Source organism: Phalacrocorax carbo, chromosome 2 (assembly GCF_963921805.1).
Source record: "Phalacrocorax carbo chromosome 2, bPhaCar2.1, whole genome shotgun sequence".
Classification (NCBI taxonomy): domain Eukaryota; kingdom Metazoa; phylum Chordata; class Aves; order Suliformes; family Phalacrocoracidae; genus Phalacrocorax; species Phalacrocorax carbo.
The window spans coordinates 112,369,892-112,397,106 of NC_087514.1; the positions used below are offsets into that span (position 1 = coordinate 112,369,892).

Consider the following 27,215-nt stretch of genomic DNA (forward strand, 5'->3'; position numbering starts at 1 on the left):
TGATGTCAGTATCTTGACACAGTAATTGGGATACTAGTGCCTATCAAAGTGGGTTGTAGAATTTTACAGCCTGTGAGAAACACAGCAAGAGTATCCTAATTGTCTAAGCAAGATAAGGAAAGGGTCAGTAATTGTGCAAGGTAATAAAAATGTTGAGCTAGCATTGTTGGTTTGGGTGTTTTGAATGGTGGGAGGAAGCAAGCACTTGCTCTAAGGAAGGGCTCCTCAGATGTGACTGCAGATTACTGACTTGAAATATGTATGTTGCAGTAAGACTACAAGCCACGCACATTTTTCATATATGAAATTAATATTAAAAATATGTATTTCATTTCAGAACTATTAAAAAATCCATAATCCCTACTCTGGTGTGTCTGTATTTGAAAAGACTCCAATACTTTAAATGGTGAATCTTTCTTGATTTAGTGAAATAGCTATTGTGGATTCAGTAGGTGACATTACATGCTATACAAGGCAGTCTAAACTATGGTCCCCAAGCCAGGGCTAATTCTGGTAATATTTTTGACACAGGGCTGGAGTATCACAAGTACACTGTTTATCATATTTGTGTTCATATAGTCCAGGGACATTGATGCTTCACCATATTCTACACTGAAAATCTTATTTGGAGATTTGAAATGTCTGGATGTTTTAGAAGCTACATTCCACCTGACCCAGAAAGGTGTGTCTCTGTGAAAGAATCCACCCCTAAAATGGGTGAAAACAATACCTAATGTTGTGCTACTGTATAAGGAAAATGGCAGAAATTCCTGGCCAGGTAATGTAGCACTTCTAGGTTCTGGGTCATAACAAAAGTGTAACTTTATACTCCTTATAGCTCTTTCCTTACTACAGTGGGAGTGTTCATATTGTAAGAAGGTAAACACTTGTACAAGAGTTTGCTAAGTCATCATTAACTCAGATCAAGAAGTAAAAAAAGTTAAATCATTTTTTTAAAAAAGAAAAAAAAAGCAAAACAGCTTAGTTTTCTTAAATCAGTTTTAAACAAAAAAGAGGTATAGTAAAAAGACCTGTGGATTTTGAGCCAGCTGGGTAGATGCAAGTATTTTCTACCAATTAATAAGGGCACGTCCTCTAGACCACTGCAGAAGATTTTTGCAATAGGCAGGGAGTGCATTTTCCCATATCAAAGTGGATCCAATATGAGGGAGATGGAAACCATTTGTCTTCTTGAAGGAAGTCCTTATGATGAGAACCCCCTCCTCTTATCTGTTCTGCTGTCTGATGCATTTTATTTTACTACTTGTTTCTTTGTTTTCCTACTCTCCAACTAGATTTAGACGAGCTACATTGGCTGGGAGGGTAGCATAGCAGCACAGTGCAATTCTCTAACCCTCTTCTTATTGGGCAGAATCCAGACCTAATGTCAAAACCTGGCACCAGTATGTCATCTGTGGCCGACGGGTGCTTTGGGAGCCGCTTGCAGCTTTTCTATACTGCACGTTTAGTTCTTTGAAAATCTTCCTTGCCAATGGTCTCAGCTGCATCTGGTCACCAGTGGCATGGAAAGGAACAGAAATCGAAACCACCACCGCCACCACCACCACTCTAGTTTGGCCACTGGCTGGGGAAAATGGCTGGGTGTTGAAACATTAGGGTATAAGAGGAGAATTTTGATGCTTGAATAAGTAGAAGGGGAAGCAGCAGCCTTGCAGCTTCAGAATTGTGGAATTTTGGGGGGTTAGTTTTTTGCCTACTTGAATGCTGTCTTGAAGAACCTGGATCTGACTCCCAATTTTGCTAAAGCTCTCATATGTCATTATGTAACAGCGATGTAATTTACACCCTTATTGGCTTGTAACTTTTTTTACACGAAGAAATATAAATGATACTGTGCTTACATACTTTAGTGTCATGTTGAATCTCTGTAACAGCATTTATGTTAAGAATGTCTGTGAAGTATTACATTGATCATTTTTCACTAAATGTGGCTTGTAGGTAAGATGTGTTTGTTTTCCTACCTTTTGGCCACTGAAGGTTGGCTGCTTCTTCCATATGTGGAAGTAAAGAAACAGCTACGTCCGGATGCACCGGAGTGGTGGGGTTCTGGATATTTAAAATTGGACAAGACTGGCAAAATGTAGTGGACTTTCATAATGAAATCCTTTTTCCAGCTACCCAAAAACATCATGAGCTGAGCAGGGATAGAAAGCAGAAATAGATAAATCCAATATAGGTTTGTAATATCAAAAGAATCACTTTCTCTCTGAAGAATAAAAGACATTAAGAAGCAATAAACTGTTATACGGTGTCCCTAGAGTAAACATGATAACATGTATTTTATGCTGAGTTGTTTTTTCCTCTTTAGTTAACTGGCTCCATTTTGTTTTCATACTCTTAAAGGAATATCATATTGCCATGTTCAATGCAGTATTATGAAAATGTTGAAGGCACTGTTGCTAATGTTGATTTTGATTAATTAGTTTTAATTTGAGAGGGGTCTTTTGTTATTTTTGAGGATTCTGCTTCTGTGGAATTTGCAGTGTGGTGTTTTAACCACATCTATTCTTTTTCTCCCTCCTTTCTTCTCTCTGTCTTATTTTCTCTTTCCTCTGTTTCTTATTTTGTTTAGTCTGTTGCATTGGATATGCTGTGCCAGCTGCTGAAAACAAAACCCCAGAAAACAAAATCCTCTAGACATCAGCCTGAAGGTTTTCTAGGCTTACAGCCAGGCCCAACTCAAATACAACCCTTTGGTTGGCTTACATAATCACAGCTTTGCGATACATCTCACTGTCTCCAAATATTGATTTTCCAATCCTTTGGAGCAGTAGCTCAGCCCTACACAGTGCATGCAGCAGTATTTTTAAAGCGTGTTGTTAGAGGCAGTATATTCACTAATGAGTAATGGCCAGAGCTGATAATGCTGCTTAGGAGATGTATCCAGGAGACAAGCTTGAAAGGGAGATGAGGTGGTCTGAGACGTTTTTAACTTCACTGAGACTGCTGAACTTTGAGCCACCCTGAGGAAGGCTTAGTTCCTTGCTGATGGCTTAGTTTCTCTTGTAGTTTGCCTGAAGTCTAATTTTTTTGCTCTGTCTTCTTGACTCTCTGCAGGAATTTTGGGGGTTCTTGCTCTCTGAACTGATCTTTTTAGAGCCATTAAGCCTCACTTTTTGTGGCCTATTACTGGTATTTACTGGCTTTGTTCTGCAGATCTTTGTCTAGTGGGTTTTTTGTTTTTTGTTACCATTTTTTTCCCCCAGAAGGAATCACGATGGGGATGGGGATACAGACAGAGAAGGAAATAAGGTTAAAAAATCTCTTAGATCTTTGAGTCCAACTTGTTGAACATGCAAAGCAGAGTTACCAAAGGGATCACCTTTTTCCAGAAAATTCAGATGAATGACCAAACCTGCCTGAGAACCTTCTAAAGCACATTTGCTGTCAGATACAGTTTTCCACTGATTGCTCCATGGGGTGCTCTTCTCTCTCCATTCTCCCACCAGCAGTGTCCATCCCTGCTGGGTGATTTTGTTCCAACAGCCTTTGGCAGTGGGGGGAAACCTCTTAAAATCATAATGAAACAGCAAACCAGTTATTATTCTTTGTGGAAATCATAATTAGTAAATCAGTGAACTAATACCTGGCCATAAGTCTTCAACCCAATTTTACTCCAGATTTCTGCAGAAACTGAGTTGTCAACTGTCTCATCTGATAATTGGGGAAGGGAATGTTGTGTGCTGGATGAAGAGACATAAGCCCAAAAAAGGGTTGTACTTAGAAAAAGCTTGAGAAACCCTATTCTATAGTCATAGCATCTAAGTCTAATGATATTTCTTAACACTTGATAAACTCTGTACCAGTTCTGTAAGTAAAGAAGTAAAGAGAAGAAAATATTTTAAAATCTGTTAATTCACTTGACAGTAGAAACATACTTTTTGGTTTTGGGTTGTTTTGTTTGGGTTTTCTTTGGTTTGGGGTTTTTTTAAAATTTTTTTAATAACAATGTTGAGCCTTCTTCAGATTGACTGTAATAGGTATTCTGATTGCCTATGGTTACAACATCAGTGCTGACTATTAAATGTACTGAGACATCAACATAGATGAGAAGGGAGGAATCTTCAGAGGAAGACATTTCCAGTGGTCATGGAATGAAACAAAATAGCACTGAATGCACCTGGGAGGAGGAGAGGATGGCAAGAAGCATATGGGACTTGGTTTTCAGGCTGGTTTTGCTTTATTGTCACAAATTTCTTTTTTCTTATGTAAACCCTGTATTGCTTGGAGGGAAAAAAAATCCTACAGTTATTTCTCAGAAAGGAAAAGTTTTTAATTTATTTTCCCCTGAATGTTATTATGTTGCTCTTACCTTAGATCAGTATCTGTTAAACAGATTTGATCAGCCTAAAGCAAAAGGAACTTGTAGGTGTTGCAGTGTTTGTAACAAAAAAAAAACCCACCCAAAAAAAAAACCCCAAAACTAAAACAAAACCAAAATTTAAAAAAAATTCAAATAAGTACTTTTGCACTGCTGCAAATATTTAGAGATATGCCATAATAGAAGCCCAATTTGTCTCAATTAACTCTGAATTGTTAAATATGACTTTTTTTTTTCTTTAGGAAAAAAGATGTAACAGTTAACATTCAGATTGATCTTTTAGTTGCTAGTGATTTACATTCACTTTTAGTTGTCAGGTGGTTATTAGGTAAATATTTTTGGGTTTTTTTCTGTACTTCTTTAGGTGCAGGTATTTGGATTATATTCAGCAGAAGAGTTTCATGAAACATTTGACTGTCCTATTAAAGTAAGTGCTTGTTTTAATCTTTAGTAATTGTGTTGTTGTGTCGTCTTTAATAACAGAAAGGTCACATTGAATCTAAATGAGAGAGAGGAATACCGCTTCCTTGTAATGTTATTCGAGTCACTAGAAAATAGTTATCTATCTCAATATAAAAGCTTTTGATCTGTTTAGGCAGGAAGAAAGCTGATCTTGGTTTTGTAAGAAGTATTATTGAGTTTTTCAAATACAAAAGGCAAAGTGAAAGAGAAATTGTCCTGTTGCAGCTGTTACCTGTCTCAACATATTTTTTTCCTTGTAGATCTGTGATACAAATTCTGAGGGTTCTGCTAACTGTGAGGTCAATGTTTTGCAACCAATTCATATACATTAAACCTACCTCGGGATACAGCAATGGGTGGTGATGCTGATGTACCCTGTCTGAAGGGAAAACTTCAGTTATACTCTGCATGAGAGACCTGGGGCTGCCTGGCTGTTCAAAAAGCACCTCCAGTAGGCATATGGGAAGATCTAGCTTTTTCTAAAAGAAATGTTTTTTGCAGGAGGAGAGGTGGTTTGCAATTTGCTGCTTGGGGTCTTCCATGTTGCAGCTGCTCTTGGGTTGGGGGGGAAAGGAATGAGGTCATTAAGTTTTCACAAACATCAGATGCAACTCATTTGCCTCCTAGGGCCCTGCCGCTCTTACAGCTTGATCTTCCACACTTGACACATAACGTGTAAGGCAAAGGGGTTGTTTAAGGTGCATTGATGCTACGTGAGGTTGTCCTGCAATAGGGCTGAGGTGTCTGCCCTCTAGGCAGGTCCCAAACAAGACTTAATTGGGGTAACCCTTGCTTGTGGCAGCCCTGTACTGCACGGTCCTAATTCTGCTGCGTGCTGTGCAAAAGAAGTATTCGTTTGGTGTAACATGGCCCTCAGTGTCAGGCGTGTGACTTGTCACATGCCATGTAATATGGAGAATTTTCTTCTTTTCTAGGAAAAACAAATAGAGATGTCTGAAGCAACTACTTCAGGGAAAGAACTCAGCTGTAACACTTGATACTTGGCAAAGGGTTATCTAGTTTAAAAAGTGATGTGGTGCTCCCTGTAAACTCTTATTTAAGACAAAATAATCTCTTTTTTTTTTTCTCCACACACTCCATCCCTCCCCCGAGATTGTTGCTGTTCATCCTCATTTTGTAAGATCCCACTTCAAGCAATTTGTAACAGGAGGGAAAAAGGTAAGCAGTCATAGAATAATGAACTTAGGCTATCTTTAAACAGCTTTTAAAAATAGCTCAGGATATGTATGTGATTTTTAATACCTAGAGTAAAGAATTCTGCTTCTTCCTTCTCTTTATACATTGTATTTCAAAACATTCTTACTTAATTAAGACTAATTTCAGGGGGAGGGGAAGTGCACTTTTTATGTTAAAACCACATTGCAACAAGTTGAGCTTCAGAGTAGAAACACTTCTGTCTACATAGTCTGAAAAAACATTATTTGCATTTCCTAGGCCAGATTTTCTCCATTCATTTTAATTTGTTGAAGTGGGAGTAGAAGTTAGACCTGAATACTGATCTTTCACAATGCATGTTGGTCTTGATATTTGGGATTTTTCTTTTGCTTTACCTGTGGGTGATTTTTTTGTGTGTGTGGTTTTTAAAAGTAATTCAGAGGAGTTCTTGGTAGAGTAGAGCTCCAACTTTTTAAAATACTTGTATCTGTGTAGTTAAAGTGTTCTACTTGGGGCAGTTGTTACTTTAAATGTGCATTAAGTGTCTTATTGGTGCAGTGCGCAATTCTGACTTCCAGATTACAGCTGCTTCCAGGTCCTACAAGTATCTTGTATCATGTTGCATATTTTCAGTCAAAATACGAAATGTTTTATTTGGAACATTTTCTTGAATTCATGGACTTTTCCTGTTGCCTTCTCTTACAAATTAAAGAAGAATAGTCCTCACTTATAGATGCATCAAACTGAATGCCATGGCTTTCCCTTGCTGGCATGTAAGAAATATAAAGTGCTGAATATAACTTAATTTTCATTAACAGTTCAATATGTTTCGAAGCATAGCTGTGTTTTATTTTGCTTTTTAAGTGGCGTGTATGCTTGACAGCTTTTGCTGGCTGGTCAGAGTTGGTGTTGTCCTTAAAATAATGCACAGTCAGTGTATGTCTGTCAGCCACCAGTTTGTGAAGATTTTTAGTGCTGATAAAAGGGGTATGGAAAGAGAGAAGCAGGGAGTTAATAGAACAGGGCTCCGTCAGGTGGTAAAAGAGCTTGCATTCACCTGATGCCGAACAGAAAAAAACATCAGGGAGTTAACACATTCTCTTTGGTTATCTTTGATTACTTGACAGCTTGTTTTATATTCTGTCCTCTGGGGAATGGTATATTCATTCTTAATGCATTCATTTTTTGCTGAGGAACTTTACTCTTCAGGAAAACTTTAATTGACATCTTAACATAAGGTATTTAGCATTGAAATAAATGTCCCTTGACACCTGTAATTTGATTTTATTGGTACATAAACCCAACAAATAAAACCTCTTAACCTTGTGGTAGAAACCCTTCCCCTTTTCTCCTTTCCCCCAAAAGGAGCATATGTGCTTGTATAAAGGCAACAACAGAATGCTTTGTGAAAATTCAGAAAGTTAAATTCCACCTACTTATTTATCAAAGACTTTTTTTCTTCTTTTTCTGAAAAGAAAAATGCCTTGAAAAACATCCCTGCTTTTTATTTACACCTCACCTTGAGTGTAAAGCCAAAGAGCTCTCTGGGGGCACCAGTCAATGGGAAGTTGGTCCACAAGAGTGAGGAGAAGCAGGCTGAAGCATACCATCTCAGGCTGCGGACCTCGCATCTCTCTCCCTGTGCTCTCAAGCTGTGCCAGGGGAAGTTTAGGTTGAATATTAGGAAAAATGTCTTTACTGAAAGAGTGGTCAGGCACTGGAACATGCTGACCAGGGAGGTGGTTGAGTCTCCATCCGTGGAGGTATTTAAAAGAAGGATAGATGTGGTGCTTGAGGATATGGTTTCGTGGTGGACTTGGCAGTGATAGGTTAGCGGTTAGACTCAATGATCTTAAGGGTCTTTTCCAACCTTAATGATTCTATGATTTTATAATTCTGTAAGTGTGTAGCGTGAAGTGTGTGAACTCTTTGTCCAAAGGGTTGTGGGCTCTATCTTTGTTTTCTGTTGTTCTGGGAGATGGTGACATAATGTCTATTAGCGTTTTAAATGTTGGTGGTTTTTTTTATATTGTCTGCTAAGATAATCTGAGTAGATAAAGGACCCAGAAAGAAATTTGGTCACTTCCTCAAACCTTTCTAGTTGCATTGCGAACATTGTTGTCTCAGAATATGAGAAGGGTGCTCTTGATTTCCTACTTGAATTTCATGCTGATTTTGATTTACAGTGAAACAAAACGAAGAAGCCAAACCACAGATGCACACAACAGGCAAGAACTTGCCCCCCGAACTTAACACTCTGTTTTGTCTCATCTCAAAAAAACACTTTAAGATCTGCTTAAATTTATTCATTTTATAGCCAAGCATCTGTCTCAGTAATATCCTTAAAGAATGGGGTGGGGGAGACTGTAACTTTGAATTACCACCTCATTTTTTGAGAAATATACAGTTCTTCATAACAATACAAAGTGTATTAAAAATACACTTTTCAGTTCAAAGACCCAGTGCAGAGCATTCATGCAAACGTTCAAGGTGAGCAGCAATGTCTGTAAAGAAAAAAAAATGTAGAGAGAGGGGAAAAAAGCAAAGTGACATGCTTCAGGGATGCACGGTGCAGGTCCTCAGTTCCCAACACAGGTGGATGTTTAGAACTCAGGTAAATTGTGTGATGCTGAGATTTGCCATGTCTTAGAAGCTCAGCCTGACCTAAAGCTGACTTAAGAGCAGTGCTCCCTGGGGTAACTGTTTAAGTCATTGCAGACTGTTGAAGCTTAACTCTACCATGCATATGTTTATACAGTTGCTTAACTAGGCATGTACTAGAGTCTTTTTAAGAGTGTTTTTTCTCTAAATTGTATTAGGAACTAATTAGCCAATTTAAATTGTTGGCATACTAAACAACTCTCATTAAGCTTGGGATAATATCATTGCCTTCTTTTTTGGGCTGGAAAAGTTTTTTTCACCCCTTTTTTTTTTAAATGAATGAATGTTATCTTTGCCTAGAAACAAGGCAGGTACTGTGGAAACGTTGACACGATCACAGTGAGAAGCAATAGGTACCATACTAAATAAAGGTGCTTCACTGCTCCCCTCCTCCTTATCTCTGCAATTAACTACAGCACCATTGTGATGACTTGGCAGATGATGGTAACCCTGAAATAATAATACTGTATATTGTAAATAATAGGGCATTCCTGTCCAGAGGAGACAGCAGAGCTTCAAAGCAAGAGAAAAGACAAATACTATGCTATTGAAGGCCATAACCTTCTACCTTTTAAAAAAGGGTCTGATCTTAAAAAATAACAGGGTAAAAGCCAACTAAATGAGGGTGGTAAAGCTGAAAACAAGGTGTTCTTTATTTAACTGTTAGAGTGCTGATCTTTCCCAACACATCAGCTAAATGAACGTTATTGCAAAGTTTGAGTATACATTATATCCAGAGGGTTAAAGAGGCAGAACTAACAGAGAAGACTGAAGGATATTTCAGTTCCAAAGTCAAAGTATGAGCTACTGCATCTTATGTAAAGATAACTTAGGAGAGCAGAACAACATGAGGTTTGTTTCTTGGCAGAGGCATTGATGAGACTTCCTATTTCATGTTTCGACTAACATCAGTAACCAGACACAAAGGTTTTTATAGTAAAAATCCTAGGAGAGTGAATCCTCTGGAGTGATTGAGTCAGTCTGCTGTATATGTAGTAATTAAGGGGTTTTTTGGGGTTCTCTACCCAGCATGGTAGTGGGGACCCAGAACAATTAAGCAAATGAATTCTGAAGCCAGTATGGAGTAGGATATTCAGTATCTTAAAGGATTGGGCTCTGCATTTGCCTAGGACATGCATTTTATATAGTAATTGTTGATTTGAGTATCCAGTCTGAAACATTTTAAGGGCTAGGGAACCAAGATAAAGCTGAAAATTTACCCTGTGACTGTCAGCAGTTATATCTTTATCCGTGTCTATATCTACATAGTGTATTTATTATATATATGTGGAGGAAATAGATATAAAAATGCATTTTTAATGGGGTCTGTATTTCATTTGCTTGAAAAATACACTATAAAAACTGGTTTTCAAATGTAGATGTGTCTGAACATGTTCGACGCATTTATCCTCCCAGAATTAGCAGCTGAGCATATCAATGCCCATGCTTAAACATTAGACTCTCTTTTCTTTGTCTGTTATAAAAGCAGAGAGAACTTAGCATTACCTGGGGCAATTTTCTCATTATTAAAAAAAAAAATCTAAAATAATATTTCAATGTTAGAATCCTGGGATGGACCCATGGTGTAACCTGCCTGAGAGGTGAAACAAGATGATCTAAATTCCTTTCCGCTCCGCGTGGAGCAACATCATATACAGAGAAAGGATAGCAATTGTGAACAATGCACAAGCAGGAAGAGAAATAACATTCTTGGGGATCTGCAACTGCTGTTATGGGTAGTGGGATTTGTATGTTAAAGTCAAGTCTGCCAGGGAATGCCTTAGATTTTTTTTTAATTGTCTGCTTTTTAGTGTCAGCAGATGCACTTTGCTTTCTGAGTAAGTAGATGACCTTTACCTCTGAACCCTATGATATGTACTTCATAATAACTGGTTGGACTACTTTGACAAATTATTAAATTGTCAGGATGCTGTTTGCAGCACAGTCCATTTTTAGAAAGCAGATAGTCAGCTGTTTGGCATTACGTTGGGTAGAAGAGTACCAGACAAGAAAGGCAGATTGCTTTGTAAGCTCTAAAATGTCAGTCAGTAAATACTCAAAGGTCCGGTTTAAGTGAAGAAAGAGTAAATACTATGGCAATTTCTTTCCATGCATTGGATAATTTACCATAAGTAGGAAACAAACTGTAGGAGTAAGCAAGCCACAATAATAATGCATGTCTGCCATTTGCTTGCTGCGATGTATAATGCTTGGATGTATCCCATATTATTGAGCAGAAGAGACTTTGATATGTAGTGATGTGCTGTTTGCTTAATAAGCAGATTATTTAGCTTACATTTCTTCTTTATTATTATTCGGATGTGTGTCGCAAAAACCAAAACATTCTCCTTGTGCTGTAACAAACAAATGTGGTTTGTGTAAGGAGAGGGTGGATTGCAGTCCTGTGTGCGTGTAATCTCTAATTGTGTGTTTTGCGAATGTCTGCATGGAAAACTTTTATAATTGCCTGAGGTGGCAAGCAAAGAGGATCTAAACATATGACATGTGTGAGAGGTTGTGCCTCTTCCCGCAAGGCTGCAGGACTTGCTTTCCAACGTGTTAATTCTGTAGCTCTTTGTGAATAGGTGACAGCTGGAATCTAGCAGTTGAGTTGTTAAAAGTACAGCCTAATAAAGGTCCAATGGCATTTGTTTGTATTGAACATCTCAAAATCTCTAACTTCTCTGTCCATGAACTACAGCAGCAGCTCCTGTTTCGTATCTCACTGTTGCCATCACTTACCTCCCAATGCTGCTGTTGTCTGCCACTGCCTCCTTGCTTGATTTCCCTTGACTGCACCTCGTGCCCTCCCCTCCATCCACACCCCAGCTCCTTAGACAGCAACAGTGTTTTGTGACCATGCTTTGGAAACTCATCTGCAGTTGAAAACTTGAGGCTTACATTATTCTCTGCCTTGCTTGAGCTCATCCAGTCCATCACTGTTCTAAACAGAAGTGATAATTTTTTATTGTTGCTATATATTTTCCTAGGGATGCATGATTAAACAGTAAGTCTTCATGTGGCATGCTGTTCTGCATTACTGTTGGATATCTGTTAGTCTTGGCTGTGCCTGTAAATGTTGTTTTTAGGCTGAAAACAATAAATATCTGTAGTGATCGCTTGTAACCATGGCAGTAGCATTTTAAGTTTTTGTGGTGATGCCTGGCTGAGGGGAGAGTTGGTGACACAGGTGCCAAAAATCAGAACAAATGCCACAGGTAGGCGCATCTTCACGCTTAGGCAAACAAAGAACAGGGCAAGGGAAATACAGGGGGTTTCTTCCTGATTTTTATTCTGTGAAATAAAAACTAATCCAACACTGCTGTAATAGGGAAACGAAGGATGGCTCTTCAGTTACAAATTGAAGTCTCAGCCTTTTTCTTCTGTAAAACTCCAGATCTTTACTGAGAAGGTGCTATATTGAAACAAAGCAATGACGCTGTGCATGGCGCATCAGCGAAAGTGTGTTTCTTTTGAAACTTTTCACTGTGTGAGAATAGATAGCTTTTATTTCGGTGTTTTGAAGGTGGTATTTGGTAGTGGGAAGAAACTGAATTGAATTACTTCACTGTATTGATGATCCCAAAGCTGCAGTCATTGCTCTCTCTGTTCAGAGGATTGAGAATTCCTGTACGTAGTTTAAAGACTGGGATTACATGTAATTAGTGTTAATGCTAATTGCATGATAGGCTCCATTAAATCCAAGCACTAGTCTCTTCTCTTCAGCGGATGCGCTCTAAAATAGTTTTGAGCTCTTTTTGGAGGAGGTTAATCTCCTGGTAGTGAAAGATACAGAGAGATGTATTCACTAATCCAAGAGAATTATATCAACTTATTTTTAAAACTGAAAAGTGTCCTGCACCGTCTTCTTGTCTCATGCATTTCAGTGTGTCTTTTTTTCTTAATGATCCAATGGACAAGCATAAGCAGTTAAGAAGACTCCCAAAATAATAAGTAGTAAACTATCAGAAGATTGCAGTGTACTCTGAAGGACTGTGGGTGGGGACCCTTGAAGTAAGTTTATTTTATTTTAGCGATATTATCATTTCACGATACATGCAAGAGATGCTGGAATTGCATTCTAAGCACTACTATATTGTAACAAAGGACCAGAAAGATTTACCAGAGCAAATAAAAAAGGGGAAAATATAAACTGTATTGCAGAGAATGCAAGAAAGTTATTTTTGTGGCTGCTGTTGAAATATAAGTACTGTGAATGCTGACTGCCAAAATATAGGATTTATGGGAAATAAAGCCCTAAAATATTTTTCCCCTACCAAAAAGAGAGGAGGGTGGTAGGAGGAACCCCTCCAGAAATGGTGGATTTTGTTATGTGTCTGGTTTCTCTTGAAGTTTTAAATGGCTTTCTGGTGCAATAAACATTATGAAAACAGAAAGGAAGACTAAGAAATAAATTAGGCTGCTTTTTTGAGAGCAATGCATTCAGTGGATAGCAGTTCCAAACTGTATAGCAAAATTCTGGGTTCAGTAACTCAGTTTCCAGGTGTCATTGCTGTCAGAAGTAATAAATAAATCACATCATAGATCAGTAAAATGCAGATAATTACATTGCAGATAAATTAGTAAAGCATGTTTTGAGATGTTTTTCTTACTTTTTTTGAAGCCACAATGTTGTGTGTCCTTTGGTTTCAGTGTTGGACCTATTGCACTTGATGATATGAAAAGGGGAATTCTGGGTGCTGCAGAGATTCAGATTCACTTCTCATCTTTATTACAGGCAATATCAGACTGTTGTCTTCTACTGCCTTGGTCTGAGAATTTAATTAAGCATGTGTGTAGAGTTGAGCAGAATTTTTTTTTCTTTTCTCCTCACCAGTGCTTTCTCAGGTCAATTATTCTCTTCGCAGCCTCTTACTCGGGTAGCGAAAAAGCATGGTGTTCACGAACCATGAAGAGTAACAAAATAACTGCAAAGCATCATTCCAGGCTCACTCTGGACCTTGTGTGTAGTAATAAATAAACTTAAATCACAATTCAGTCACAAGCAGAAAAGATTCAAAGTTCAGTTAATATAATTGACGTCAGCAATTTTAACCTTTCACATCATCCACATCAGTTTTCACAGCCTTGTCCAGTAAGTTCAGATGAAAATTATATGTATTTGCTGCTGCCTTTACTGGACTGTATTGAAAGAGGCATCTGAATGAGTTCTTTTTCCATTGAGCCCCTCCGTAGGAGTTTGTGAACTAGGAAAAAAGTAATTTTCAAGTCTGGATCAGCACAGCACTTAGTTTTTTATGACATCCCCAGCTTCTGGGTGGAGCTAATTAGTTTGGGCTGAGGGCTGCTCCTGTGTTTCACATCCACCTACCAGCCTGCTAAGGCACATTCCTCTCTGTGGCATGGCCTTATGAGCAGATGTTACCCCTGCTTTCAGTGTCATGCCTTGGTTGCTGTGAAATAGCATATTCCATGAGAGTTTTATTGAGTAGCCTTTTTGTAGGTAGAAAAAAAATCCCTAGACTGTCTAAAAGGTGGGCTTTCATGCAAGCTATGTGAAGGACACAGAGGTGTATTGGGTGGGGTTAAAGTGACAAGATACACGAGTGAGAAGTTTGATGTCTGCAGTATACGTCACGCAAAAGTTTCTTGATAGAGTATCCTAGCTAGTGACTGCTTTAAACGTTTGGAGAAAATACTTGTCTTTTGGTGCCATCTTGTGGCTTTAGGAGAGAGAGGCAGTCAGTTTAATTGCTGTCAAAAATCCCTTATTTTGTTAAAAAGATGTTATTGTAAACAACTAATGTCTTATCACTTGACATATTTATGGCAAATACGGGCAGGGGGAAACCACGTATAAAAAAGCATGTACAGCTGGATCTTAAATAGGAAATAGTAGCAACATAGGTACTCGATTTAGGTATTAGAATGACAAAAGTCCTTACAGGTAGCAATTTTACACCTCTTAATGGTCATTGTGCACTTACATGAGCTCGGGTTCAGGTTGTGCATGTGTCTGTATGTGGGCGTACTCATGCAGAAGTTGGCAGGACTGGTACCTTAAGAGTATGATACTTCAGCTTCTTACTTAGGTATCCCTCCAAGCACTGAACTTTGCATCATTCAGTGATTCCATGTTATAATACTATTAAAGAACTTCCTAAAACCATACAGGAACTGGTAAAAGAGCTGAAATGTCATGCAGATTGTCTACATGTAGCTGGGTTTTTCTTTGCTGCTGCAAAGCATTTTGTAACATCTCCTATGCATTTAGATATTCTAACATACCTTCCCTATTTGCAGAACCTGGGATTCCCAGTCAGACAAGTTTTACAGTCAGCAGCACTTGTGGTACAGTGCAGTTTGCACATGTGGGACTAACACACAGTATCTCCAGAGCCCTGTGGAAGGCCATGTAGTTTCACGTGGGTCCAAGCAAAAGGCCAAAGTCTTGGGGGTCTTTGATAGTTTTGACTACACCAGGCATACGGGACGCTTTTCCTATCTCCTGTTTTTTGGAGGGAAGAAGGAGCCTATCACCAGATCAGTGGATAGGTGTGAGACGGTCTGGTTTCTTTACCAGATTTCTGAAGTGTTGTCACTAGTGCTGTAGGCTTAGGTTCTCAAATGTCTTCACTTCCTTGTCCTTAAAATGGAAATAATTATACTTACCATTCTTTAGAGAAACTTGACGAAGGCCTGCTTATTAATATTATTATTGAAGTAACTCGAATTCTGTAGGATACAAGATTTTAAATTCATATGTACTATATGAAAATGTTTGATTGTGTTTGTTTTTGTTTTGTGATAGGTGTGTATTTTTCATTGCCCTTGAAAATGAGGCAAAAATACCTCCCATGTTTACATACAGCAGCGTGTCACAGAATATATGTCTTATTGCACTCCTTCGTAGTTGCTGTTGTATGAGAGAGGCTGGATGAATAGATGGAAGCCTTCGGTTTTACATGAAGGGGAAGGAAATATAAGAAATGTAAAATGGAGAGGACACTTAATTGCTTGGGCCAATAATATGGTAAGTATTTTTCACCTCTTTTAAATGAACAAAAATACCACTGCCATTACACTATTTGAAATGTTTCAATGTTAATTGCCAAAATATTCTGTTGAAAAATGGTACATTTGAAGAATCGTGTATAAAAGGCATTGAAGGATCGTGTTTTAGATCCTATTTCTTTGTAGACATTTCTTCCGGCATTTCCTGCTGGCTAGGCAGCATTCTCCATATGATTGCCACTTCTGAAGAAATTAAGAAAAGTAGCTCTACATACCACTGTTGGGGGTGGTTGCTGCTATACAGTATTGCCTAGCAGAGTTTTGACCAGTGCAATGTCCTGAAGCAAACTGTTTGAGGAAGGAATGCCAATGTAAATCTATTTAAAAAAAAAAAAACCAAAAACACCACCAACAAAAAAAACCCATCATCACCCCCACTTTTCATCCTGTAAAAAACCCCAAACCTGTCTGGATTTTGTAATTTGTACTGAAGTGGCATTATCATATGTGCTTCTAATGTTGTAGATTACAAAAAAATGATAGTTACAATTTCTCATTTTGGTAGGCCACTAGAAAAGGCTAGACTTAGGAGAAAATAGGTCCTTTTTCCTCTAAGGGTAATTCATATTTTAAAGGGAGCCATTGCTTTCATGCTGAGTGTTGCATTTCACCTATCACTGTATATCTAATTGATGGGTCAAGGTCTGTGTTTTAAAGCTCAGCAGTGAGGGATATGTTTTTATGTGTGTATCACGTCTAAATTCCAAAGTCTTATTTTAAAATGTGGAAAAAGCATTTCTGAAACACTAGATTTTTTTCCTTCTGTTGTTTTTCCCTCCTGAAGGGAAGCATTTATTAAAATATTTTAAAGCCATTGTTCTTTTATTCCTTTCAAAACCAGTTTGATATGAAATCGTTAGAGGTAGACTTTTGTTTATTTACTCCCCTTTAATAACTGTATTAGAATTGAAACTTCAGTGAGTGCTTCATTGTCATTACATTAGCTCTTCTGAAGGTTTTGTTGTTTTCAGAGCCATACAATTAAAATATATATTCTAGGTGAATCTGCTGGGAATAGATAGGACAGTTGAGGAGAGCTATCCCTAGAGATGATGTGCCACATCAGAACACAGAATACTAATAAAATGTTGAGAGCCATCTGTCAGAGACAAAAAGTCATGGTCAGGGCCTATCTTTCAATGAAAAATGAAATGACACTTGCCCTCCAAAAGATTAATATATTTGGTTAGTGGCCTTTCCCTTCCCCCTTTACCTTTTAAAAATTTCTCCATCCTCTAGCGAGGTGTTGTGTTCCATTTTTTTCTTTCAAAGTCAGAGAAAATCTTTTATAGCCTTGCTTCTTACTCTCTGTATGTTGCTACCTAGTTTTTATTTTCTTATGCCTTTTTATTTTTTGGCACACTATATGTGAGCTTGTTTGACATTGGGTATTCTGAGATGGGCTGCAGATTATTTAGGCAAGGTCTAATTCTGCTTGTCAGATGCTCAGGTAACCCATGTTTGCTGCTTCGCCCTCTTCTTCCTCCATGGCCAAGAGTGTAAGTTTTACAAACTGAGACACCTGAGGACCAAATCCTTAGCGGCGTTAGGCTGCCCAACTCCCATTTGAACAGGTTTTAGGCTCTTTCATGGTCAGATGTTGGCTCTGGTAGTCCTTTTGGTTTATGGTGCCAATGGCATACTTTTGACTATAGAGGATCCCACACTATTGGTTTGAAAGGCACTTAAAACGTAAGCTAGTCTATCCCATTGAGGATTTGCTGACTTGTAGAAAAACAGAAGGTGTGATATGGGTCACTTTTATGTGAAAATCATCCTTGAAGTCAAAGTGGTAAGATTAATTAAAAAAAAAAACTTCACTAAAATGCAGTTCAAGCAAGATTGCAAATTTTATCAGATGAGCTTAGAAAAAACAAAACAAGCTCCTTTTTTATGTTACCCAGAGATCTGGGCTCTGTATGTTGAAGATGCTGTGTATAAGTTTTTGCTTCTGAAACCTTGATGGCTGTTAACCTCAGAGTCACCAATAGGAGTGTGTTCCACGCTCACAGTTCTTCAGTGACAAAGATCACAGGAAAAAAAAAAACCAAAAACCTGGCCCACCCCCATACCACTTACTGTTTCTTGTGATTAAAAAAAACAAAAAACAAACAAAACAAAACAAAAAAAAAACCACACACACAAAAAAACAGAAAAGGCAAAACCTGGCTTCGACCATGACGCCCATGTTTAGACTCTCTGACTTACAAACGGTTGAATCTGTACAGCTGGGGACATAGAAACTCGCAGTGGGGGGAAACCTGTTCCTCTGATGCATTATCAGCTCCCCCAGTGACACCGGGGCCATCACCCCCCCCAGGACTCCCCCTATTTTATTCACCCCCAAGAAGGGCACTAAACAAGGGAATCTGCTCCAACCTGCAGCTCTTTAGTAGTGCCATTTACAAAGGTACACACACACACACACCACCCCCCAGAAAAAGGGGAGCTCTGCTAAAAACTAAAAAGTGGGGCAGCCCCCCAAACAGCTGCAGCCCGCCCAGCCCCTGTCTGCAGGCTGGCGGCCGCCCCACGGCAGAGCAGGAGCGTGCCAGAGGACGGTGTCACGTCTCTCTCGGGCTCTGCTCGGCCATGCTCCCACTCTGTTCCCGCGCTGGGACAGGCTCCCCAGGGCAACAAACAGCCCCGGTCCCTGGGGGCCCCAACTCTTCCCACCAGGCAGCCCTCTCGGCCGCACCTGCGGGGCACCCGCTGGAGACAGAGCCAGGAGCCTCCAGGCAGAGGGATGGCCCCTTACCTTCACCACGCTTAACGAGACCGGCAGGCAAACCTGGGCGGGGGGCATCTCTTGAACATCATGAGACACTTAGAAGACATCTGAACAACAGAAATCCCAAACTATATTTCAGCATCCTGGACGCTGACCTTTCAAGGTCCCTTCCAACCCCTTTCCTATGGTCATGAGAGTTGTTCTTTCTACTCACTGACCTTTAAGGAAATATTTACTAAAATATTTTAGTTTATTTTGGGGACTTTTGTTTTTAAATCACTAAGAACAAGTTATTACTTAACACGAAATTAGTCTCATTTTACTATTGGAAAGGTTATAGCTCACCTTTTCTAAATGGCATGTTAAAATCTGATTAATGGCTCTTCCCTGTGCCGCCACCACCCCCCTCCCCCAGTGACTTTAATCTTCCTTTCTTTAAACTTTTTGTTCTGTTAGTTTAGGAGATTTCCTGAGGAGGCATTGAAAAATCTCAGGATACAAAACAAGGCATCATTTAAATACGCTTGCTTTCCTGTTTTAATGTAAGAGTAGAAAGGCGTTTTTGGAGAAGTACAGATTGGCCTAATTTATCTTAATGAGCTGTTGCTTTGCATCATTTCTTTTTCCAAGGTGGAAATCTCTGCTTCTCTACAGGGGATGTTGTGGAAGAGCTGGGATTTTTTAATTTCTCCAGTAGTAGCAGCAGGCCAAGAAGCTGAACTGGCTCCTGACTGGAGTTGCTAATCTATCACTCATTCACTTATTGTATCTTTTCCATTTACTTACTATATCTTTTCATTTGGCATGTGAATTTAAAATATCTAACTTACCCTAATCCCTTCATTCCTTCTGTCACCTCCTGGGTTAGATGGGTCTTTGTATCAAGAGCTTTTTCTGTTGGCGCACTCAGCCCTACCCTGAAACTTACGCCATGAACTGCTACGGCTGCCTTAGCGTACAAAATAATATGGGATGTGTTGAGTAGGAGTTTGTCATACTTAATAAAGTTCTCTTGTATTTAAACTTTCAGGGCGTGAAGATACTTGACATGATCTCCAAGCAAAGAATTACCAATGTGCCTCGAGATGACATAAGCCTTCGCCCAGATATGTATCCCTGCAGCCTTTGCTGGAAGGATAATTTAACGCTGATTATTGGCTGGGGAAATTCAGTAAAGGTGCAATTACCTGTCTTTGTAATAAATGCTTGCTGTTATCACAGACAAACAGAGGATTATTTCTGAAAAGCAAAGACAATCGAAAAAAATAGAATTTGGTTTGACTAGAGTGTGCAGAACTCCTGCTGCCATAGAAATGTCATTGAACTGACCCTCATGAGGGGGAGGAGTGATAGACACCCAGCGGTCAGACAGATCTCTGTGTGTGAGCACGCAGCGAATGTAATCCTCGGGGACACTTCTCTCCTCTGTGCCTTGGAGAGATTTCCTCTTCTGAAAGCTTTTAGTGGGCTGTTGAATTCACATCTTTTGATTAGCATTAAGGAAGAACAACTTTCCATGAGGTATTTTTTGAGAGGACTGTTCTGTGGGCTGAGGAGGTTGTGACTGCAGAAACAACCACATCATTTTGGTCAACCGTGGGGTGGGGAGGGGAAAAAGGGATGGGGTGGGGGACAGGCTGCTTGGGGTTTTGTTCCGCTTTCAACAGGAAACTGGCATTTCAAACTTGTGCACTGCAGACTGACTATGATTTGCTCAGACCAGCACCTGACATGAGTTTGTTACAAGCCTGTTAGCTGTTTTCTAATAACAGGCTGCTACATCACTGCACAGTGGGAAATTAGAAGTGCTTGGTAGGAGTAGATGGAAAAGGAGGGTAAAGTGAGGTAGGTGAAGTATAAAAACCTTTTGGAGCATTAAACATAGACTTTTAAAAATGAGGAGGTTTGTCCTAAGTTTGGCATCTGTCTTCCCCCTTGTATTGTGTGTGCTTCATGACATTTGGGTATTTGCATTTCTTTATAGGTACATACTCTCCTCCTGTTATTTGAAATTGCAGTAGCATATTTTTACTGAAATGGTAAGGTAATGAGATGCAAAGTGTGAGCAGATACCAAAACCAAACACATATATGCTATTATGAAGAAATCATAGTGAGCAGATGTTTTCAGATTTCTCTCGTGTGGTCCATCTTACTTTGCCTCTCCCAGCATATTTATAAGGCAGTGGACTACAGCTACAACTTTTCTGTCTGGTTTTCTTCAGTGGTGCATCGACACTGTTTTTTAGCCTGTGTTTTTCAAATACAGAAATGCATGTCCGAGAATGCCTCAGTAAGAAAAAGAATTTCTGGGAAAAGTTGGATCCATTTTAGGAATTAACAGTTTGTTTGTTCATCATAATGATCCAAATTTCTGTTTCCTAGATCTGCTCAGTAAAAGAACGGCATGCCAGCGAAATGCGTGACCTTCCAAACCGCTATGTGGAAATAGGTACGATTGTATGAATGCACTCTTTTTCAGAATGATATAAGCTGTAAAGATCTGTTTTCACATTCTAGCCTGAAAAAGCTGTTACAGTTCAGAGGCAACATGTAGTAGTAGCATAAATGTCTCCTCATTTTTAGTTGATGAGGTTGTCATAATGGCCTCCTGCATAGTCTTTTTTTTTCTTTTTTTTTTATTAATAGACAGTCTTAAATTCTGTGATCATCTAAAATCAGAGATCTTTGTGTGAAAAGTGGATGTCTTAACTTTCTCTTCACGCAGATTCCTACAGAGAACTTGGTTTTTCATCTTGGTTGATGATCGGTGTAGTAGTAAGGAGAAAATAGACACTACTTTATTTGATTATGTATTGCTTGACTATACTGCGTATAATTTTTCTCTCTTTTTTTTTAATATCTCTCTCATTTAGTACTAGAAAATGGATTTGAATTTCATTTGTTGCCTTTTTTGATTCTGCGTTCTATGTTCTCCTTCGCTTTCTTATTTGTCTGGTTTAGGTGATGTGAATAAATTTCATTATTGCTGATTAATGGAAGAGGTCTTGACAAAACTGTATGTTAAGGAAAGTGTAAAGTTGAATTCAGGGGAAATTTGGAGGGGAAGAGGGGATGTAAACAAAAGGTCACAACTGTCCCCAGAAGCTTATTCTGGAGAAAGGAAATATCTATGAAGAGGTAGTGCTGGGAAGATAAACAGCCCCTCTGGGACTATGCAGGCTGGAGCGGACAACAGTTTGTAAACTTCGACATGAGATTGTAGACAAGAGTGTTCAAGGAAGATCCTGACTCATGTCAGATTAGAATGGTGCATGACATAGGTGTATATTCTGCTTTCTGATTTCAGGAAAGAAACATTTTAAAATAGCTTCTGAAAATCAACGAGGGGACTTGTTAAACTCTGTAGGAACTCTGGATACTGAGAGGCGATGACATGCCTGACAGTTAACTGAGACCTGAAAGCTATTTGTTGTTTAAGATTACATAGTCCCAACAGAATTGTTGACTGTAGAATTCTGGGATATTTGAGATAATTTTGTCAAGGAGAAGTTTAGTCTTGAGTTTTAGTCTCCAATCTTTTATATAATATTTTCTGTACCCATAAGTAGCTTTTAGAAAATAATTACATGGGGGGGTTTACATAGTGAACAGAGGCAACTTCTACTTCAGCTATAGTGTGTCTGTGTGGAGTGAGCTAGTCTTATGTGACTGACTATTGGAATTTCATTTAAAATAAAATAGCTGCCATCAGACTATTTAGGTGCAGACCTGAAGGTTAGAGATTTTTGTGGAAGTAACTTTTTCATCTTAGAATTTTTAGCCTAAAATCTTCTCTGTATTCTTGAGGACTGGTGTTTTATCTAACTTAACCTGTTAACAATGTGCTTTAGATTTTTCTTTCTGGTTTCAGGTCAAAGCACTGAAACAGCTCTGCCAAATGCTGTCAGCAGCACTCATTGGAACGTGGATATTAGATTGGGAGGGAAAAGAGAGACACATTATTTGTTCAAGCTCTGATATAAATTACAATAGCTTTTGATGTAATCATATAGAAGGTCTTCTTGAGAGCTGTGTGTCATGCCATAGCATCTATTTCAACTTTACTTTTCAAAGGCATAGCTGGAACGTCTGGTATTATTAATCGGCAGAGCAGTAGCCAGTATAGTTTTTTTGCAAGACCATTAATATCCTAAGTGGGTGCATAAGCTGATAAACACTTTCATAATGTTAAGAATTTACACAAGGCAATGATACCCTTCAGTGGCAGGATAGCTGAATATCCTTTAGATGTTTTGGCTTATAATATCTTGGCATCATGAAACCCGTAACAGTATAACTTTTGCCACATTTAGTGTTTTTGTTTGTTTTCTTTCTTCCTGCCTTTAAAATTTTTTGAAAAACCAGAGGTAAAGTAGGAGACTTCATACTCTGTTCATCAGGGTAATACCTATGGAGCCTATGACAATATAGTGTTTTCTCATATCTCAGTGGTTTCAGATTTATACTCTTTCAGAGCCATTCTGAGGGCCCCAAAGTTCCACAATAATATGATAGTAAACCATGATCGTATCAGTAGATCATAAATGTTTCTTCAGTGTTTTGCAGCCCATTGAATAAGGAAACAGAGCATTTCCTGCATTGCAGGTTAGGTACGTAGGATCCTGTGTAACAAGGCCCTCCTCATCTTTGATTCTGTTTTGACACATAGCCATATGTACTCTGAGGCAGGAAATAAATATGGTATCTACTGTGAAGCTAAACCAAATGGCCCATAATGTAGAAAAGTAACACCACTAAACTATTCTAGCTGTTTTACTTTAAAGAAGATAATGCCACGGTTACATGTAAAATAAATTAGATTAATTATACAGGTCTCATGCACTGAGACCCGTGTAGCATTGCTAATTTTATTTACATCTTTCGGTATATTAATGGCACTTTTCTTCAGTAATCTTTTCCATTGTCTCTGGTTATATGTTACAGTTCATTGCCTACATGGGTCATCATTCAGTGTTGACGATAAACTCCAGTGAAATGTTTCTATTTAGGTTTAAATGTATGTTAGATGAGCAGATCCTATCAGTTTAGCTCTGTCAGCTACCGCTGTGAAGTAGTGTATTGATTAGAAAGTATTGGTATTGAATTACAGGCTTAACGTGGACTAAATGCCATTGTGATCCTTCTTAAAGAGTGCTTGACCTCTGTGCTTGCTCCTGATGTATGTACAAAAGCTGTAATGCTGGACAACTACTGGTCTGAACAGAGAACCTTTCCTCGACGGGAGCCTGCAAGAAGGGTGGTTGCTAAAGAACCAATTAGCACTTTGCAGTTAATAAGGTGCCGTTTCAAAGTGAAACAGGGCATGTAGTCTTTGATGGCCTGGTCAAGTAACTCGAGATTTTATATACTTTTATAAAGAAGTGCTTTATCTCTGCCTCAGTTACTGAGGTTGTTAATGATAGTGGAAAATAGATATTAACACTGGAAGTCAGTAGAGGACTTGTCAGTTCGACTTCCTATTCAATTTATTTTAGCCCAAATTTTATCTGGGGAATCTCAGCTTAATTTCAGGTGCCAACCACCCAGCAACGCCTCTTGAGCACTTGTCCCCCCTCTGCATTCCTCCAAATTCCCCACAATGTAGAATTCTGGTTTTAAAATTACATTTTGTGGATATGCTTGTAATAACACATTCATATGTTTTGTGAGGGAATAGCTGTATAACTGCACAGCAAGTTACCACCAAGCATTGACACAGCACATTTTATCTGAAAAGAAAACATGGGAGTATTTAGTTTTTGGTTTGTAAAGTGAGATACTGGCATCTACCATACCAGCATTTTTCTCTTCATATAGAGGGAACTTAAAGCTCAGGTGATGAATGTGATGAGCAGAAAATTAACTGTGACTACCTGTCATCAACTTTATATGCTGATTTATGTAGACATTTCTTTGGAGCAAGTGTGCTACACTCTAAGAAGCAAATTGCCAAAAAGAAAAAAAAAATCTCAACCCATTTATATAGCTGATTCAATTTAGACTTTTGCTCATCCTGTTTTGCCACAAACCAAGCCGATCATTTATAAATTTCTTGATAAAATTAGTCAAAGCTATCAGACTCCTGAATATTTTCCCTGTTGGTTAACAACGTTTTGTCAGTTCAGTGTGTAACGGAAAAAAAGAGTTTTTCAGAAAATCAACTTTGAAGCTTTGAAACTTAAGCTCCTGACTTTCCAGTTGTCATCAGGGATTCCACGGGATTTCTTTAACAGTTCTGTGTGTCTGTAGCTGGAGAGTTGTACAGGCAATTGCCTTATTTCTAAAGATGATTTTTATTGCTGTGTGAGGTGGAATAGGGGTAAGATGATTTCAGCACCATGGTAGCACTTCTATTTCACACAACCTGACTGCAGGTAAAACAGCAAATTGTAACACTGCTTACAGTAGACAAAACATTTTTCTGATTTAATTGAAAGAGTAGACCTCACCAGATGGATGATTACTGGCATGAGGAGGGAATGGGCTTTTTTCCTGATGTTTCTGATTAGTGTGATATTGTAAATGAGGTAAATTGTTTTGTTTTAGTATCGAAATTCTTGTTCGTTTCCATTTTGTGCTGCTAGCAAGTAATAAAACAACAGCTTTCAGTGACAGAGGTTTTACAGGGTTTTGATTTTAAACCCAGGTGGCTTTTTTTGTTCGGTGGTTATATTCAATTAACGGTATCATTTTCATTGCCCTGCTTTGCTTTAATGAAAATGCTCCTCCTCTTTGCCATGTGGCATTTGAAGTTGTATACAGAATGATTGATTAATGCTTGCTAAATTTTCTCCAAAGCTTTTCTGGACCTTCAACATTTGAACAAAAATAAAATTGAATATGATTTTTTCCACCCATTTCTATTGTAAATGAATAGCAGATGGTGTGAATTCCAAGTTTGGAAGCAACAGTTTTTGCTAGTCATTGATGTATAGGACCCACAATCGATTTTAGTCTTACCCTACTGCCTTTCCTACTGAAATTCAAGGAGAAGATTAGTCCATTAAAATGCCAAAACATGTATATGTTTAGGTAAATAGTTGCTTTATTTAACATATAGTAGTATGGGTGGAAAATCTGCAGGGAGTTGGGAGTTCTCAGGATATTCAAGCCCAAATAAAGGACCTTCATATGGGTTACTGCACTGCTCCTCCCCAGAAGTTCACAGTTTCTTTTGAGTTGTGGTTGACCTGTCTTTAACTGGGCACATCCTGAGCTTTCTGCTCAGGCTTCTAGTCAGAGGTAGGTCTGCCCTGAAAATTTGAATGTATTAAGACTGTTGCAGAGTCTTATGGCAGATAGAAACGATTTGTAGGGAAATACTTAAATGCTGGGGCAGGTGTTTGTATATGAAGGTTTTTCAGAGAAAAATATGAATGTTAAAAAAATAGGAGATTTTTATTTTCTTCAAGGATTATGTTATGTAGTACACCTAAAAGTAAGAATATTCTTTTATTTCAACAAAATATACGGTGTATATATGTTTATGCTTTGTGATTTGCTTCTATTCATCTGAAGACAGCTTAAGTGATACTTATATGGGACCTTTTCTGGTCGTCTAGCTAGAATTGAATGCACATACTGTGGAAAAAAGAAGAAAAAAGTCTTTTTATATTTTATATCAGATGCAACTGCGTGAACATGATCATATTTGTATCATAGCCATTTTGTATACTATTTTGTTTTGCATAAATAACCTAGCTTGGTAAAAGCACTGGTGTTGGAGATACCATCTTGAAAACACTTAAGGGTATGCTGTACTGTGGCCCACAGCAATGACTGAAAATTTTGCAGATGTGCCTGAAGTAGCCGGTTAAAAGGTGATTTGGGAATGCATAATATCATGACCCCATCATCTAACAGTGCACCAGAGTTCTAGGTAAGCTGGGCCAGTTCATGGTGCTTTGTGGCTCTGCAGCTGTTGATACATGAGTGGACTACCTAGAAATTAGCTTGTGTGTTGGCTTTTCCATTTCTTTCATATATCATATGGAATTAAAAAAAAATGAAAAATCCATCTTTTTCTCCACACATTAAATTTCATGTTAATTCTCTGCATGCTAGTTCAGCTTCCTGCTTACTTTCCCAAAAGACAATGTTGAAACCTTGGACCCATTGAAATCAATGTAACCAGAGTTTCACTCTATAAATCTGCACTGGAAAAGCAGGGGCTGGTTTTGAGATTTGATTAAATGAAATAGAATTCTTTTAGTTTCAGTCCACCACATGTGTGTGGATCTTTAAATTCCCAAGAAAGTTGCGTTATAGACTTTAGGTAAATAATGTAGCATCTATTGTTTTACTTCTGTAGTGTGGTGTATTTCATACATTTCGTTTAATGAACAACAAAACAGATTTGCCAGTTTCTTCTTTTTGCTTGCTGGTGATTTGTTTGACAGCTGTACATAGATGCTGAACATAGAGTAGATCCACTGTCAGCATTATCTTCCATCTTCTCTTATGACAGGCATAAACATGTATGACACATGGCCAAACCTTGGTCATTCCCATTTACTTCAGTACTATGTTTGTTTTAATTGTTTTGGATCCTTTTCAAATTAACAGCATCTCTGCAATACCTGTGTGTTGGATTTTTCCCCCCCTTTCATCACAACAAAGTGTCCAGAGAGTAAGTCCAATTAACCTATTAGTGTTCTGTGCAGCTATTACTTCTATAATTTTTTTCAGTAAAACTTTTTTGATTAGCTGCATCAAAGGTTTTTTTATCAGGTCAAGATGCACTGTCTGTGCCAGCTATTCTTTGTTCAAGGCTGTAGCAGCAGAGATGGAGCATTGTGTTTCAACA

At 38.5% G+C, this 27,215-nt stretch overlaps 1 protein-coding gene across 4 annotated transcripts in view; it reads left to right on the forward strand.

Moving 5' to 3' along the window:
* VPS41 (VPS41 subunit of HOPS complex) overlaps window positions 1-27,215 on the forward strand; it is a 110,860-nt gene that overhangs the window by 43,871 nt on the left and 39,774 nt on the right. For all 4 annotated transcript variants that reach the window (XM_064443869.1, XM_064443868.1, XM_064443870.1 and 1 more), the window contains 5 exons: window positions 4,707-4,769; window positions 5,918-5,983; window positions 15,516-15,635; window positions 19,438-19,584; window positions 20,792-20,858. In XM_064443869.1, the coding sequence (XP_064299939.1) occupies window positions 4,707-4,769; window positions 5,918-5,983; window positions 15,516-15,635; window positions 19,438-19,584; window positions 20,792-20,858 (463 nt within the window). The remainder of the gene's footprint in view (window positions 1-4,706; window positions 4,770-5,917; window positions 5,984-15,515; window positions 15,636-19,437; window positions 19,585-20,791; window positions 20,859-27,215) is intronic.